This window comes from Ascidiella aspersa, chromosome 5, assembly GCF_963924565.1.
Source record: "Ascidiella aspersa chromosome 5, kaAscAspe10.2, whole genome shotgun sequence".
Lineage (NCBI taxonomy): Eukaryota > Metazoa > Chordata > Ascidiacea > Phlebobranchia > Ascidiidae > Ascidiella > Ascidiella aspersa.
Window position 1 is genome coordinate 1,675,535 of NC_139451.1, and position 17,189 is coordinate 1,692,723.

At 33.7% G+C, this 17,189-nt stretch overlaps 3 protein-coding genes across 3 annotated transcripts; all 3 read right to left on the reverse strand.

The window, feature by feature from the left end:
- Window positions 1–2,391: 2,391 nt before the first annotated feature.
- On the reverse strand, window positions 2,392–4,725 carry LOC146141439 (Golgi apparatus membrane protein TVP23 homolog B-like). The gene is made up of 2 exons (XM_083389436.1): window positions 4,327–4,725; window positions 2,392–3,180 (listed from the first exon to the last, which is right to left on the reverse strand). Exons 1-2 carry the CDS (start codon window positions 4,665–4,667, stop codon window positions 2,913–2,915), a joined length of 609 nt encoding a protein of 202 aa, XP_083245562.1. The 5' UTR covers window positions 4,668–4,725; the 3' UTR covers window positions 2,392–2,912.
- Window positions 4,726–4,761: 36 nt separating this feature from the next.
- LOC146141440 (transmembrane protein 115-like) lies at window positions 4,762–8,018 on the reverse strand. The gene is made up of 2 exons (XM_083389435.1): window positions 7,133–8,018; window positions 4,762–6,187 (listed from the first exon to the last, which is right to left on the reverse strand). Exons 1-2 carry the CDS (start codon window positions 8,002–8,004, stop codon window positions 5,956–5,958), a joined length of 1,104 nt encoding a protein of 367 aa, XP_083245561.1. The 5' UTR covers window positions 8,005–8,018; the 3' UTR covers window positions 4,762–5,955.
- A 3,825-nt stretch (window positions 8,019–11,843) lies between these two features.
- Window positions 11,844–16,230, reverse strand: LOC146141441 (transmembrane reductase CYB561D2-like). The gene is made up of 3 exons (XM_083389916.1): window positions 16,018–16,230; window positions 13,936–14,054; window positions 11,844–12,996 (listed from the first exon to the last, which is right to left on the reverse strand). The coding sequence occupies exons 1-3, from the start codon at window positions 16,202–16,204 to the stop codon at window positions 12,559–12,561; spliced, it is 744 nt and encodes a 247-aa protein (XP_083246042.1). The 5' UTR covers window positions 16,205–16,230; the 3' UTR covers window positions 11,844–12,558.
- Between the last annotated feature and the right edge of the window lie 959 nt (window positions 16,231–17,189).

Genomic DNA, 17,189 nt, shown 5'->3' on the forward strand with positions numbered 1-17,189 from the left:
AAGGCTGGATAAGCCTTACTACTGGAAATCGTAATTAGTTTTTTAACGTCGGATATGGCAACAACTTGTAAACTAGGATAAAAAAATCAGTTTTCATATATCTATATTTGTTTAACTAAAGGGAATACCAAGATGTACCACTCTGTCAGATATAAAAAAAATGTTTATGTACTCTGTTACATATAAATTAGGCGAAAATTTCCGGTTGCCTAATTTACAAACAAATAACCAATAAGATTAGTATTTAGGCTTGTAACATTAAAAATGCTACAGGATATGTTTTACTAATTTTTAAATGATCGAACTTTCACAGTTTAAATATGTACTAAAAAAAACTTTGTGTATAGGAGTGGTTTATAGCAGTGGTTCTCAACCTTTTTAGCATACGGACCGGTAAAATTTAAAAACAAATTTTGCGGACCGGTTGACCTTTAAAAACCAAAATCAACCCAAAATATAATTACGACAAAAGTATGCAACTTAAAAGCAAAGAATGTTTAATTTAATAAACAATTTGCTGCCGTCTCTTTGATATTATACGTGTTATAACCAGAGCTGGGGAGCCACCGTAAAATAGCATTAGCTCCGGCTCCAGCTCTGGAGCCATCGGGCAATTATTAAATGGCTCCGGCTCCGGAGTCGTAAAACTCAATCCTTTGGCTCCGGAGTAGTAAAACTCAAATCCTTTGGCTCCGGAGCCATCAAACACACACCAATGACTCCGGCTCCAGTTCCGGTGCCACCAGTCAATTATTCAATGGCCAGTTTTAAAAATTGCTTTTGGCTAACTAACGTTGGAGATGGAACAAAATATAATTTCTTAGCTTTAGCACCACAAACTGAAAAATGACCACAGCTCCACAAAAATAATAAAAATGGCTCCGGCTCCAGCTCCAGAAAAATAGTAACAATGGCTCCGGCTCCAGAGAAAATGCTTAGCTCCGGGCTCCGGCTCCCCAGCTCTGGTTATACGTGGATCTAAGTTTTTCACACACAACTGGTCTTAAAGTTTAACGAGTTGTAGCCTACTTTTAAACAGAAGGGTAAGACACTTGCAGCATTGTGACGTATAGCACGATAAAGTCAAAAGTAGACCATTAACTCTATATGACGTCACAATGCTGCAAATTGCGGAACTGGCGAAGTTTCAAATTTGCCTTCAACATGTTGCTTTTGCTATTGAGATATATAATTGTAATATATTTGGCGGACCGGCGGTTGAGAACCACTTGTTTATAATATGTTCTAGCTTTACACGGTCATTTTGTTAATTACATATTTTCTTTAAAATAACAAATATAATCTGATAGCAATTAACAAAAAGCATAAGAACGATAAAAAAGGGAACTTAATTTCACATTAAAACTAATAAGGCTCCTAAAATATTTTGCTATTAAAGCAATAATAAAAAAATATTTCATGCAAATGTCAAATATTTAACCAATCAAAATACCTTTAAGGATGATTTTCACCGTTTAAAAGACCTGCTCTGAAAAGCTTCATGTTTGTTCAGAAAAAAAAAGAACTTATAGAACAAAACTTTCGTTTTTGTCCGGTTTATTGCACAAGTAATGACAGAAAGCAAAAAGTTTATGGACAAGGCACTCTACAAAAATATTTGAGCTAAATTTCTAGAGTAGTTGATATACTGTACAGAATGAAATAAATAAATACAACAAGTCTTGCAACGAAATGGTATTAGATAAAACAGTTGCTATTTTTTATGCAGTAGCACCAATAAACCACATTTTCCTTTTGATAATATTGTTGTTCTTTATAATATTGTTATGCCTTAGCATAAATTTTCACTCAATTGTAAAAGTAGATAATCCATCACTTAACAATAGCAGGCATTTGCAATAAAAATGTTGCAAATAATCAAAATGAGTATAAATAGCTCTGAAGCTACGCAGGTTAAACTAACATTCAAGAAACAGCTACATAGAATTGGCAAAATATACTTAAAATAAAAGCAAACTAGGTTTAGTTTTAGTCGTTTTAAATAGAATTTGACAAAGCTTAATGAGCTAATTTATAGTGTTGAATACTTCTGTATGGACACAGCTAATACAAAATACACCCTAATAGCATGGTAAATATAAACATATTGGTAACTTAAAACTGCTGTTTTTCATAGGTTTCAGAACATTTTGCGTGGCCTTAAACCAGAGATTCTTAAAATGTGCTTCTGGCATTGCTTTAATTTTTCAAAAGTAAAATGATTCTGTTTCGTATCTTTGGGGCAATAAAATGCTTACACTATTATCCCATGGGTCAACTCATGACATATATATTTAAACTTATTCCCACAAAAAACTGCACCAATTGGTTATGATTTTCTAAAACAACATAGAAATAAAATAATAAGCAAAAATTCTTGTGCTGAGTTGGTTGTTGGTCCAACAAACTTTTCCAAAATGTGGTGTTCCAGAACTACCGACTTCAACTCAGTCATTTTGCTATTAATTCTAGTTCCAGAACATATGAATTCAATCAGATAAGATTTGAACATTGTAAAAACACAACAAACCTTATTGCTTTTACATTGGAAGATATATTTTTAATGGGGTTGCAAGGGGGTAAAATGGGGTTGGGCAAAAATGTTCCATTGATATTTACCGACAGAGTAATAAACGCTTTCTTTGAGGGGTGAAATAAGTTCTAAACATTTTTTTTTCTAACTGCTACGTTGTCAAAGCTGTGCAAAATTTGCATACAGAGCTATTCCTAACTTTAGCGCATCGCAGAGCTCGAGGCAAAGTTTATTTTTGCTGAAAGTTAGTAATACGAAAATAGTTGCCTCAACACAGGGTTGAGGGTGGGAGGGGTCAAGCATTCTGGCATTCATCCTAATACCAGAATATAATATTAAGCAGTAAAAAGTGAAAATTGATCGAAACCGACTAATGTATTTACATCGATCCCGAAGTCATTGTCGTTTGTGTAGGTTCTTCGTTTTGCATCGTTTTAAACAACTGCGTTCCGATGTACTGCGTCGCCAAACTTCCTAATTGTTTGCGGCTCGTAAATTTGCATCTTACGTAGCCAAAAAGGTTCGCTCCGTTAAGTACAAGGGCAATAACGACCACGGCAAGCCAACGAAGGTTCAGACCAAAGATGGAGGCAAAAAGAAGGAAAACCCAAATGGTAGGACAAACTATGAGTCCGAGCCAGAAGATTCTAGAAACAGAACAAATAAAAAACATTGGCAAATTGGTAATAATGTAACACATATACAGGTAAAAGCTAGGGGTGTTCAATTATATACGGTCGGAGCCAATACCCGATATTAGGTGGCAGTTATCGGTATTTCAATAATAGGGAGGTTTCGATGCTAATCAGATACCAAATTAAGATAAAAATTTCAACCATATGTAAATTTATTAAACATATAGAAGGTTTGTAACAAGAAACTTTTTAAGGCTAAGAAAATTTTAATGCAATAGCCTAAAAAAAGAAATAAAGCCTTTGAACGTTACCATTTCACTCATATAGCTTGTTTGGGCATAATAATGACATCATCGGTATCAGAACTATTTTTACAACTGAGTTTGTCATTTGCTTTTATTTTCATGGGTTAGTGATTTAACAGAGAGCTTGCTTCAAGTCAATATGCAAATTGAAGATTATATAATAATTAAATAGGTTTATAAACTAAAAGGTATTTCGTTTTATGTTAAAAATTTATTTAAATTATTACCATAACCCAGGTGTGTAACAAACTCGGTATCATATATCGGTTGGCCAAAACATACAAAATCATCTATCTGTTCAAAAAAGTGATATTGGTCGATCAGTTAAAGACGCGTAGCAACAAGAGTATTTGCACTCAGCTTAAAAAAGCGCTTTATTTAAAGAAAGTAGCAGCAAATTGTTTTTGTAGGGTTTAATGGCCATTCAATAAAAAAAATTTAAATCTGTAATATTTAAAATTTGGTGACAATATCTAGTGTACAGAAGCTTTTATATAAATGCAAAAGAATGCATTCCACTGAATTCGGTGTACAAGGGATTTTTTTTGGTAACTGGCATTTTTATGGGTGGTAAAATTTGGTCATTTTTTTATAAAATTATTTCGCTTTTTCTTCACTGAAAATTTCAGTCCAGCTTTGTTTACAAAAAAATAATTGTTAATTGTGAATAAAGAAGATTTTTGTTTTAAATTAGATGGTTTTACGAAACAAAGAGTAAAATTGATTAAAAGTTAAAAAAAGACAATATGTTACGTAGGATCGAAAAGTTATCAAATCTACAAGCCTATGCCAAATTTGCAATAAAATCTATATCACTGATTATTAGAAAATAATTCCACACTCTCCAACAAACCTTGATTCTGCCGCTAGCACTGGGTGGCGCTTTAGAGCAGCTCCTTTCCTTGCTTCGTAAATCCATGAACTTTTCCCTTCTTCGTCCACTTTATTCCACCATCGTAAACCTACCAACAACCGTCCCGTAACGTTCTTAATCGTCCAAAAATCGGCGGAAAGAAGAAGCAAAATTACGATGAAACTCCAAACGAATCCCTGGTTCAGAATCCCACAGATTAAATAAACCGCTATCGCTCCGAGACGAAAGAAAACATGGAAAAAACAAGCGACCGGATGCTGGATTCGCTTTTTCGGGATGTTTTCTTCGCCGAAATCAAGAACAGTGCTGTCATTGTTCATTTTTAGTTTTTAAAATTAGTTTTATTAATTTCTAATAGTTTTTGCCTATACCTTTTTGAAAAGCGAAAAAAACATACAATTTCCTGCTTAAGTATAAGCTATGAGTTTTTACACACAATATAAATAAAACCGCAAAAGGACAATAAAGTGTTTCGGTTAGCGAACAATGTACAGTAAGTACAATAATAACACAAAAAGGAAAACAGTTAAGTGTAGAGATGTCAATAACGATAGTACACAACCTGTTACAATTATTATTGCAATTTAGCTCTATTTAAAACTGTTTAAAATAAGTTATTAAACATAGTTAAACAAAACAGTTTTGATTTCATTTTAAATTTTACTCTAAATTATTTTCCGTTTTATAATAATTCTCCACTATAAAAATGATTAATGTAGGTAGATGGATTAAAATTACAATATGTATTGCAGTTAATATAGTTATGTTTGCAAAGGTCTTATAAAGGTGCTAAATTACAGTGCAAAGAGATGAACACTACAATTAAAATGCTAATAATTGTTTGTGATTATTTTTCTTCACAATTCTTTCAAGAACAAATGTTTTTAAACTAACTACTTTATGTTTACAGTATTAAATTACAACCAATTGAATTTCAGCTATCAGAAAAACATGTTATAACATACAATACATAAAACGACGAAGATTGAACGTTTTTTTCTTTAGAATTACACAAATGTGACTTTTACAAATTGTATGAATTAGATACACAAGAAAAATACCCTTTTGGTGAAAATTAGGCGCTATTTTAAAATTTAATTTTATTATATAGGCCCTAATTTCACTACATAATATTTTATGAATCTAATTATGAGGTACTGCATAATATTGTGTTTCTGTTTGTTCAATATTTTGCACATGTTACCAGGCAACATAAAATATATATGCAAGTTACTTATTTGTCTAAAATCTATATAGGGTGAGAAAATACTGCCAGATGGTATTCAGATCCATTGTCCAGCAAGAGTGGCATTTGGTTTTAGGATAAAAATGCCAAGTATTAATCATTTCCAGTAAACACTAAATTTTTTGTTAGGCCTTCATGGACCCTCTAAAAGTCTAAAAGTAGGCTCCGAAACCCCAAGGGCCAATAGACCCCAGTTAAAGAACCCCTGCGCTAGATTAATTGTGTTGTGTCCATTTCACAAAAGATTTACAAGATCAACAAAGTCTGGTTTAAAGATAGATATTGCAAGCATCGCATTCACCGTAATCTTGCAGCAGAGATTTTGTGCAATGTCCATTTACTAAAGCTTAACAATAGAAATTTTAAGCATTGTTTTCATCAGACGGTGACGAAGTTTCAACGTCAATCCGAATAATATCGGACGAGGGAGTGGAACCAGAAGAAGAGTTTGAAACTTGGTCTTCGAGAGCAGATTTTTCGACGAGCGGTTTGCTTTCTATGTCGTCCATATCCAAATCCGGCCAATCTGCGTTCGCTTCTTGTGCTGACTCAGCTTTCTGTAATCTCTCGTCGAGCGCTTTTATCGCCTTATTCCTAAAAAAATAGTGGAAAAAACATAATTAAAAAAACAGTTAAAAAAAACATTTTTTCGTTACTTTGACAACTAGATATTTCGCTTTGATCGCTTTATTCCTAAAAATATTCGGTTTAACAGGAATGATGCAGAATTTTATTCGGAGTCATTCAAAAGACTTGTCACGGCATAATTATAGCAAGACAAATTCAAGTTTAGTAATTATCATAAAAGTTAAACGTTAAACTAATAAAATTAGTAACTTATGAGCAATAACTTCTAAAAAACAACCAAATATGTAGCGAGCAATTTTTTTAAATGAAAAACTAAATATATTATCAATTTAATAAAACAAAAATGGTTCCTACACAATTTTGTTAGAAAAAATCAGCACATTGAAAGGCTTTTAAAATAAACTTGTAGGTTTTTGAAAGACCAAATATTGGATTGTTATCCCTTTTTTATTATAATTCAAAGCTATTATAATTACACAAGTTTAATATTACTGCTGCTGTCAAAAGTTGTGTTCTCTGTTTATAACATTAAATCAATACATTTTGCAAACTCGTGCCAAGCACTTGGGGTTAAGTGTTTTCTTCATCATTTGTTTAAATAAGCATGAATAAATTTAAGCGAAATGGTTTGGTTTGACAGGAAGAAAATTGGACATTAAACAATAAAATTGATTTTTTTTTAAGATTTTTTAAATTTCTTTTTAATATACATAAAAGAAAACGGTTAACTGCTAAAAATGTATAAAAAATATCGGTTGACAAATGGGTATCGGTCCACAAAATTGTTACCGGTTGATTTCTAATGTTTACAATAAGGGCTGAAAACATGAATCAAAATACACAAATGAGGAAAACTGGCCAACTTTTAGCCAATATAACAAAATAAAAACTTTTTAAACCTAAAAACATTATAAAAAAAGAGTCAGTTTACAAATAATAACACTAACAAACCTTCTCCGTTCTGCATCTAAAGCATCCACGCCAGACAGAGTTATTGTGATTTTGCTCGGAGCTCCTACGTCATATCGGTACGTTGTTTTCCGACAGATCTTCAACTTGAGCAGAACGTTAAACACAAGGTTGCTAAGTACCCCGATGGGGGCTTCAATTGGTGGAGGAAAGAACGATTTAAACGAGAATTTATCTGCGTTATCTCCCCTTCCACGACTGTGGCTTTGATAAAATCTTAAATAAGTCCACGAAACTAGGGTTCCGAAGCAGATTAGCACCACGTTCGAGCCGGGAATGATTCCTATAATCCTGCAGAGTATCGCCAGTGCGATGTAGCAGACCGGTAAATGTCTGATGTGTAATCCAACCGTTCCGATTAACATTTGGTCACCTCGTGATTGTTTGAGTGCGACGAGAACACCGGCTGCGTAGCCGCTCAGTCCATAAATGCTAACGTCGAATAAGTACTCTATGTTGAATGTGAGCATATACACAAACAGGTAAAAAGCACCGGTTAGAAGCCCAGATATGACAGTCACAACGGCGAAAAAAGTAAGGTAACCCACAACGTTCCAAGTGGCTTCAAAATTTCTTGAAGCGAAAATAAGAAGCACGCAGTTTCCCACCAAAAGAAACGTGTTGATCTCAACGAACTGGTGCGTGATTATTGTCCATATCCAGAAATTGGGTGGAATAAGGTTCCCAGGTAAGATTCCAAATGGTTTAAGGACGTCGAATATAAACGACATGACGTAGAAGAAGAACAAGACGGCACATCCAAGCTTGGCAACAAGACTCGTCTCGTGAAGAAACGACACAGCTGACATCCTGGCGTTTATGAGCAGTCCGGATGTCATAGTGGCAGCACACATTACAACACAACCCTAATGCTGAAACAGAAGGCAGCTGTTGTCAGTGGGGTGTCCAATAATCTAGGAGCCAACACCTGACACAAAGTGGTAGTATCTGTACTGTTTCGATACAAAGTAGCATTTTTTATGAAATAATAATAGGTAAATCCAGCGATTCTTAACCTTTTATGGCTTACGGCACCCCTCAAAAAAATACATAGATTTGCGGCACCCCGACTGAAATTTTCGTAACATATTTTTTTCACTATAAATGAAACTGAAACAATACAATCAGCTTAAAACATGTATAGGAAAATGTCATTTGATTTCTAATCGTACCAAAATAGTTGTATTAAGAAGCTTATCAATGGAACAAAATATTTAAACCAGATTTTAATAAATTCTCAAATATCTTAATAATAAATTTCAAAGCTAAAAAGGTCGAGTAGATCAGCAGCATCTTGATTAAGACGTTTCGATACAAACTTGTATCATCTTCAGTTAGTGTGACTGAAAAGCAAATCAAAGCTTCACTTATAAAAGGTAGGACGCAATTGTTATCATTAGAGTTTTTACAGTTGGAGCTTTTAGGTGTTGGATATCCCTTGGAATTTCTCGACAAATGCATCGAGCAGTTCTTTTACAATAAACACCGAGTTGAAAAAACACCTTCAGTACCATGCAAACAAAGAAAAGCAATTACGTTATATATTGATGCGACTACCATACATAGGCCCAGCTTCACACCATATACGCCGTGAAATTCACAGGTTTGTACTTCGTGCTACTGGTGGCAAAATTGGATTTTGATTGATCCACGACACAACCAAAATGACGAAATCGTTTCGAATAAAGGATCGACAGGAATATTTGCAGCGATCTAGTGTCGTGTATAAATTAACGTGTTCATGTGGTGCTTCCTACATTGGTCAAACTCGACGAAATCTTTTAACGAGGGTCAAAGAACACAGAGTGGACGAGAAATCAGAGGTTTGCAGACATCTTCTGCAGCACTTGGACCATAAGGTTGATTTTTGCAAACCCGAAGTGCTTGGAGGGGTTTCAGACATCTTTAGATTGCGGCTACTCGAGTTGCTATCTATTCAAGACGACAGCCCTGAACTGAACTTCGACACCTTATCTACACCGCTCTACCCATTCAACACCTAAAGGCTCCAACTGTAAAAACTCTGATGATAACAATTGCATTCTGCCTTTTATAAGTGAAGCTTTGATTTGCTTTTCAGTCACACTAACTGAAGATGATACAAGTTCGTATCGAAACGTCTTAATCAAGATGATGTCGATCTACTCGACCTTTTTGGCTTTGAAATTTAATATTAAGCTACATTACAGATCGTACATAGTGTTCTCAAATATCTATTGGCACCTTTAAGTATTAGAAATGGCACACCAGGGCGCCCTGGTTATGAATCCCTGGGTTAACCACTTGAGGCTTTGTTTAATGCTAAGGAAAATTTTGGACTAATACTTAAAAAATGACCTATAAAACATTTCACTCGGACCTAATTCACTTATAAAATAGATTTAGCAATTTTTTAAGTTTTTTTTTCTATAAATCAAATCACATTCTTTGGTAAATAATTGCTGGAGGTTGTAGTTAGTCATAGAATGAAATATGCGTTGTGGCATGCAGTATTATTTTGTTTTGTGCATAACTTTTCACGTACATCAGTGAAAGAGCGCTCAAAATTTTAGAGGAGCAATTTATTTTCAATTTTATAACTTTCTGCAATTTACTGAAAGCTGGCGTTTATAGTACTGTGAAATTAGTTACGCTGGTGACGAGTTTTGAACTAATGCACTAAAAAACGACATTTCTTTAGTTTCAATTTCAATTAAAATACATTGAACTGTTTAACTCTTATGAAACGAGTGACAGCGTTAAAATGCAACTTGGGTCTTCTAAAAAAAGCAAACAAAATGTAATTTAAACGTTTTATAAAAAAAAACGTTTGTGTTAATATATTGAAGTTTCACTAAACTCGTTTGTTTTTATTTCGTCACTTTTCATCAAAATGAACTACGTCAGTGTGGCAACCGACGGTTGTCACAAAAACCTGTCAACTGCCAGTTACCACTAATATTTAATCTCATATCTCGCTGCATTTTTAACATTAAATACCTTTAATATGTACTGTATTGATTTGTGCGACTGTTATACCTTGTGTGACTCCAATAAGTTGATTAAAATTTCGGGGTTAGAGATAAACCTTAACTGCCAATTGCCACAAATATTCCATAGGTTTCATGTTTTTAACTATAAATGACTTTAAATTTTTTTGGTTTTAAGTCTGTAACATATTAGGTGCCTTTAGGAAGCCCAAGAAGACATTGCGATTTGATAAATAAAAATAAGCTAAGTGACGAGAAATAAACTGACAAATGCCACGGAAAACAATGTATTTGGATACATTGTTATTGTAACTTGGTAAGATATTTCCGGTTGCATATATACAGTAATCGTTTCACGAATGTAACGCCGGCATACATTTTTCATGCAGTTTTTATTACGAAAACTTTAAAATGTTTGCTGCATCACTGGCGTATCTTATTTTAGAGCAGTTATTTTTAAAACTTTGGAACCAGGTCCCGTACGATAGTAAGTCCAAAGCAAACCATTAACTTTATATGTCATTATTTTCATCATCCTATGCTACACAACATCAGCCGACACCCAGGTAAACAAAACAGGGGGTTATTTGTTGTCGGTGGGGGTGGAAGCAGAATATATTTCAGGTGAACAGTTGAACAGTTGAATTTTTTTATAAGGCATAACCGGGTCCATAATGACACTGAAACATTTATACACCAGTGCAAATTAAGGAACTGGCCTAGATATAAAATTGTAATGTATTTGGCGGACCGGCGGTTAAGAACTACTGCTCTAAATCAGTGTTTCCCATCCAGTACGGTCACACAGCATTTCTAAAAGTTACATTTTTTATTAGATCGGGAAATTATGACATTATCATTACGTAATATTAACGCAACAATTAGCTGTGTTGTGTCGCATTAACTATTTCAGTACGTACGCCAGTAGTAAAGATGCAGGTTTTATGAACCTGTTACTCCCATTTCCAATTAGTTTTATTTTAAATTATCGCTAAACAAGGATTGGTGTAACCCATTTGAACTCCTAAATTTTCTTTTTATAGCCACATATCTCATTGCGACATATCGTTTGGTCATACCTCATTGTGGGTCGCGAACTGAAAAATGTTGGGAAACACTACTCTAAATGACCTAGTTAGACAAATAATGGACTGAGTGCCGTATTTTAAGACCACAGGTTTAAATAATTACCTCAAAATGGACCATACTTCAGGACTACTGGTCTAAATAAATACTCGCGCCTAAGTGGTTGCAATTATTTTTAAATTTAAAAACTGTTGAAAAACGGAACTGAAAGAATTTATATAAAAAAGTTACTTTTTCTTTTGCCAACTTCAGCCACACTACATTGATGATTAATCGAATATTCTACTTTGATATTTCTTTTAACAATTGTAGTGTTTTTCGTTTTTGGTAGAAAAACAAAAACAGCAGCCACAACCATCATAGAAAAACACTCAAATTGTTTCAAGATCATCTTTCTAAAATAGAAAACACATTTGATAAATGGTTAGTAAGAATAGTTCAATAGATGTTAACAACAGCGCATAGAAAAACAATTGTTTGGTTAACACAAAATAGTATTTGATAAACTTTGGAGCATAATGATTAGAGGTTTAATAAGAATATCAAAGCCCACACAGAAGTACGCAGAACTTTGTTAATGTTTCGAATAAATCTTAAGATAATGTCTGGAGGTTGTAGTTAGACGTTAAATTAATATCAAAGCCAATACGGAACTAGGCCTTCTCACTATGTTGAAAATAAATGAAGAGTTAATCGAAATGTTCAAAATGCTTCCTACTTCTGTATGGGCTTTGATATTCTTATGAAGTTGATAAAATTATAGGCAATCCGTCTCTAGATTCGCAATAGATAAAAACGAATAGATATAGTTTTACAAGGATGATAGATAACAACCACGCTTCTTTATAAAAACACCACACAAACAAATTAAAACAATATCGCCAACTAGGGATGTGTAATAATATCACACCAGTTCTGACACCAAGCGATAATATCTGAATTTGCCCGATACTAGGGTGGTTTCGGTGCCGTTCTGATTTCAAATTAATATGACAATTTTAGCCAGGATATGCGATCCAGCGCAAAAAATTCTACCCTGTAATGTAAATTTATCTAAAAAAGCGTAACTAAAGTAAAAAACTTATGTACTTTAGTTACGCTTTTTTAGATAAATTTACATAACAGGGTAGAATTTTTTGCGTAAAGAGCCTAACTAAAGTACATAACGCTAAAGCAATTTTTGACTAAAAACCTTGGAAAATTGCCTTTTAGCCATTTTTTTGTCACATATTTTGCTGGTTCGAGGTTGAAAATAACGCCATTTGTTTAGAATCATATAGCAATGATTTATTATCCAAAATGTCAGTCATTGGAATAAAATTTCAAGTATCAGACATCCTTATTGGAGACAGTTCACAAAGGCGCAGGTCTCTTTTTAGTGATCGGTAAATACGTATTGGTCACTTGATTCATGACAATAAAGCCGCACCAAAGCGGGCAAACAAAGCAAATAAACCAAGCGATATCTTTCACGTTTGCGACGACAAAATTAGAGTAGAGCGACAAAACAATTGTAACAACAGCTAGCGTGAAACCCAGTAAGCCAAAAGTGGCGTGGTAGACTTTAAGCTGCATTAACTTCCAATTCCATCTTTTTGCCACTTGAGGATAGAGTAATAAGACACCAAATGAGGCTTGAACAATGCAATATATAATGGTGATAAGGCCGAATATTCCATGCCAAGACTTGAAATGATCTTTTCCGTTTATAGTCTTGTTGATTACTATGATGGCAAATCCTATTGCCCCACAAAGGACGGCACTTGTTTGCAAAATCCAATGGATTCGAACCTAAGAGATATATAAATACATTAGGGCAGTGTTTCTTAACTTATAGTTGTGACAAAAAGTGGGCAACAGTTGGATTTACTTGTGTAACACAGTGCACTTAAGTCACTGTTTTTAAATGACTTAACATAAGCGTTTTGAACGAAAGTGTTGACTTGGACTAAGTCATTGATTTAAATGACTTTTGAGTTGTATTTTTGATTTTTCTAGTTGACTGATTGCTCTGATTGGACAGGTTAGGCTTTAATAGTTTACAGTTCTATTTTGATTTCTATGACTTGAAATGCTTTAATAATAACTTGACCTGACAAACTGATAACTGGGACTAGATAAGCACTTGACAACACTGCTCTAGCATTTACGTTTCAATTGTAATAAAAATATTTGCTGGAAAAACAATTTTATAATTGATACCATGTCTGGTGTTAACGGCATATTCATTTACATTTTACTTTGGATCAACATAAAATCAATTCACAATTATCAGTATTGGAAATTCAGGAGTAACAAGTAAACAGAAATTACTTGAAAACAAGTGACTAAAAAGTTTTCAAGAACATATTGTACCAAATTTTAAAATTTTACTAAAACGCAGTTTTTAACTTGACTGTTTTCAAATGTCTTGAGTGAAGTTATTTGGACAAATGACTGGGTTGAAATTAGGTGTTTTCATTAAGCATATTTTACAAAATTGGGTTATTTATCTAAGTTTCGTACATAAATCTACATACATAAATGTTGTTTGCTATGTATTGCCGCCTATTTTTTACTTGAGTTACTGCAGATAATCGGACGAATTTACCAATAGTACTACTTAAACAGTCAATTTTTCGGACAAGGACTTGACTTGTGATATATTAAAAAAGACTTAGATTTAAGTTATTTTACAAATGACTTGACTGGGACTTGTTTACAAGACTGCTAAAAAAAGTTTTAGTCTACCTTAGTTTTTCGCGATGAACTTAGGAAAAGGCTGCTATCGGGAGAAAACACAAATATTGCTTCGACCATCAGACAAGTAAATGCAATCGACATCAACGTGGGATGCCATGAGAAAAAACCTGAAAAATGTAAAACTTAAAAGTTAGTCTTCTGCTTGTTTTAAATTAAAACAAGAATATGGGTTATCCAACATTCGTAATAATCAGGTCTGTGGAGTCGGTTAATAATTATCGGAGACTGAATCAGGCCAAATATGCGATTTCTTCAAGTCGGAAGCCCGACTCTGACTGAACAATCTGTATTCCACCAATTTATGTAACTAAATCTCTAAAATATATTTTTTTTGGTCTTATTAATTGTTGCGGTGGTCTTTTTTTGTGGTGGGCCTGGGGCTGCGGCCCCCGCCTTAATCCGCCCCTGGTCATTGTCATAAAATTAAACTAATAAAATAGGCTTATATTTAGACCACTTATCATAAGGGTGTCATATAAGTCATCCACTCACAATACATGGTTGAAAAATATCCACCATATGCTATTCCACCATTACAATTTACAGTTTGCAGCCATATCAGTTTTAAAATTTGGCACTGCACATGCGCACAGTGGACTCATTAGAGTCCCAAGTTTGACTCCAGCAAAACAAACTGACTCCAAGATTATGAAACATGAATTTCTTTAACAGTGCAATTTTTCATTATATAAGCATAATGCTTCCATTCCATAAATATTACCATTTTAAATTACACCAAGCACAACTTATAAAAAAAAGTTTGCTACTTCCTAAGAAAGTTGTCTACCAAACAACAAAAACAACATTTAAGCAATTTTTGATATAAAATAAATCTTTTTGGAAATGTATTTAGTGATCTTTTTAGTACTACAGGGTAGCCACACAATTTTATAAAAAAAAACAATTTTTAATATGTAAATCAAGTCTACACCAATTCATGAATATCTATTGATTTAAATTACATTGCCAGGTATCATGCCCTCTTTCTAAATACACTTTTGAGATAACCTAAAATCAATCCAACTAAATTTTTGTTGGGGGTTTATATTTGTTGATAAGGGTGCGAGTTAGCATTTGGGTTTGGGTGGGTGAAGTTTTACTGTTGTATTTATTCTCTGCTATTTATTTATTTCTTGCAATTTTAATTATGTCAACTTTTTTAATATTGTAAAAAAGTGGTGGGATTCTTTACCAGCACAAAAAATCTTAAAAAAAATGCAAGAAATAAATAAATATGGGAGAATAATTATAATAATAATTGACCCAACCAAACCCAAATACTAACTGGCACCCTTATCCAAATATTGTTAGTAATATAAACCCCTGAGACGAAATTGTGGTAGGACCAGATTGGAAACTTTGAATTTTGCGATGGGGAGACGATTTTGCAATTTGAAATTGCGCGGCTGTTAATAACATTTCCGCCTAAATTTGCGCAGCTGTAATAACATTGCTTACCAAATTTGGACAGCTAAAAATGGAGTACTATACTGAAAATTATTAGCGCGACAAAAATTTTGTGCGATTGAGCGATTTTACGTGGATTTTACATGAAATGCGCGGCTGACTGGGAAACTGCGCGAGGGATCAATCCGGGGCCTTACCTTCCAACCTGGTGGTAGGATACCAGCTATTTAAAAAAAAGGCGCGTTGGTCTACAATCCTACCACAGTTATTAAATCAACACACATTATTTGGGTGTGGGTGGGTCAAGTGTTACTATATTCAATATTGCCTACTCATATAGACCCTAACCCAAAAAATGTTTGTTGTGGTTGGATTCTAGCTATTTAAACAAAAGGCGCGTTGGTCTAAAATCCTACCACAGTTATTAAATCAACACACATTATTTCAAGTGTTACTATATTCAATATTGCATACTCTTATAGACCCTAACCCAAAATATGTGTGTTGTGGTTGGATTCTAGACAAGCGCCAAAAAATCTTAAATAAATTGAACAATCAAAAACATGAGCCTGTAAAAATAAAAGTATATAAAATAGTAAGTCCATTAAATGAAGTAAATACAAAATACGAGCTATTGAAAAACACAAGCAGTTGTAATCTTACTTGAGCCCGGCTTCGAAATGTAGATGATATAAGCCGTGAATAAAATTGCGGCAAGATGTCCAATTAAACCGCTAACAGTGCGCAGTCCAGAGAGGACATTATCGCTTTTTGGAGGCGGATTTTTCATCTTTTCCGCAGCTATTTCGCTCCTTTCGTTCAAACTAACAGCGTGAAAAGTTTCTTTCATAATTTTCTTTCTGTTTGCCGAGAAGCGTTCATGCGTTCACTTGAAACGTTTTTATTAAACTCGGATTTTTTCGAGTTTACGAACTATTGATAACGTATAAATTTGTCGTTTTGTTGCTGCTATATCGCACTTAGTTTGGATTTTAAAGTTATAATAAAGTTTCAGTGGTGTATTGCAACTTCCTTTTTGAATGTTTTTGATTAATTACGCTTTGCGCAATTAAGGAAGTATTGTCTGCCGTCTTCCACAGCAATAGTACTGCAGCCGATATCTTAAAAATCCAAACTAACTCTGGTTATGTCTGTTAACCACTGTAATTTGTTAATAATATATTTGTTCTTTAACGGGCTAAATTATTCAGTTCTTTCGATATCCTGTTTTTTTTTTATCAGTTCAAGCTGTATACCACTTAATATTTTACTTTTTATTCCGATTTTTTGTACAAAGAATATCGCGATTCCAAATGACGTTATAAGCATGCTTAAAAAAAGCAAAATAAAAAATTAACTGATAAAACTACAATGTTCCCGGCTAAAAACTAAATATGATGAGTGTGTAGATATCAAAGTAGGAATGTAGCAGAATATGATTTAAATACACACAAACCACCAACTTTTTTTCTGAGTTTTGTATTTCTTGAAGAAACGAAATGTATCATTTACCAACACACCCACAAAACGTCAATAAAATCGCTTTCCAGGTATGTGTAAAAGCGTCCAGCAAAACGCGATAACACACCAACACTGCAGCAACAAATAGTGGCAGTTCGTAGTATAGAAAAGCAACACACCCTACATACAAAGCATGCCAAAAAAACAAACAAATTCCATCAAATAGCGGACAAAAACAGAAAATGACGAAAATTTGAAATGAGACACTGTCAACGAATTACAAACATAATCGAATTGGACGTTTTTAAATATCTTTTAAGTACATTGGTGTACAGTGGCAACTGAATAAGATGTACAACAGTTATATAAACACA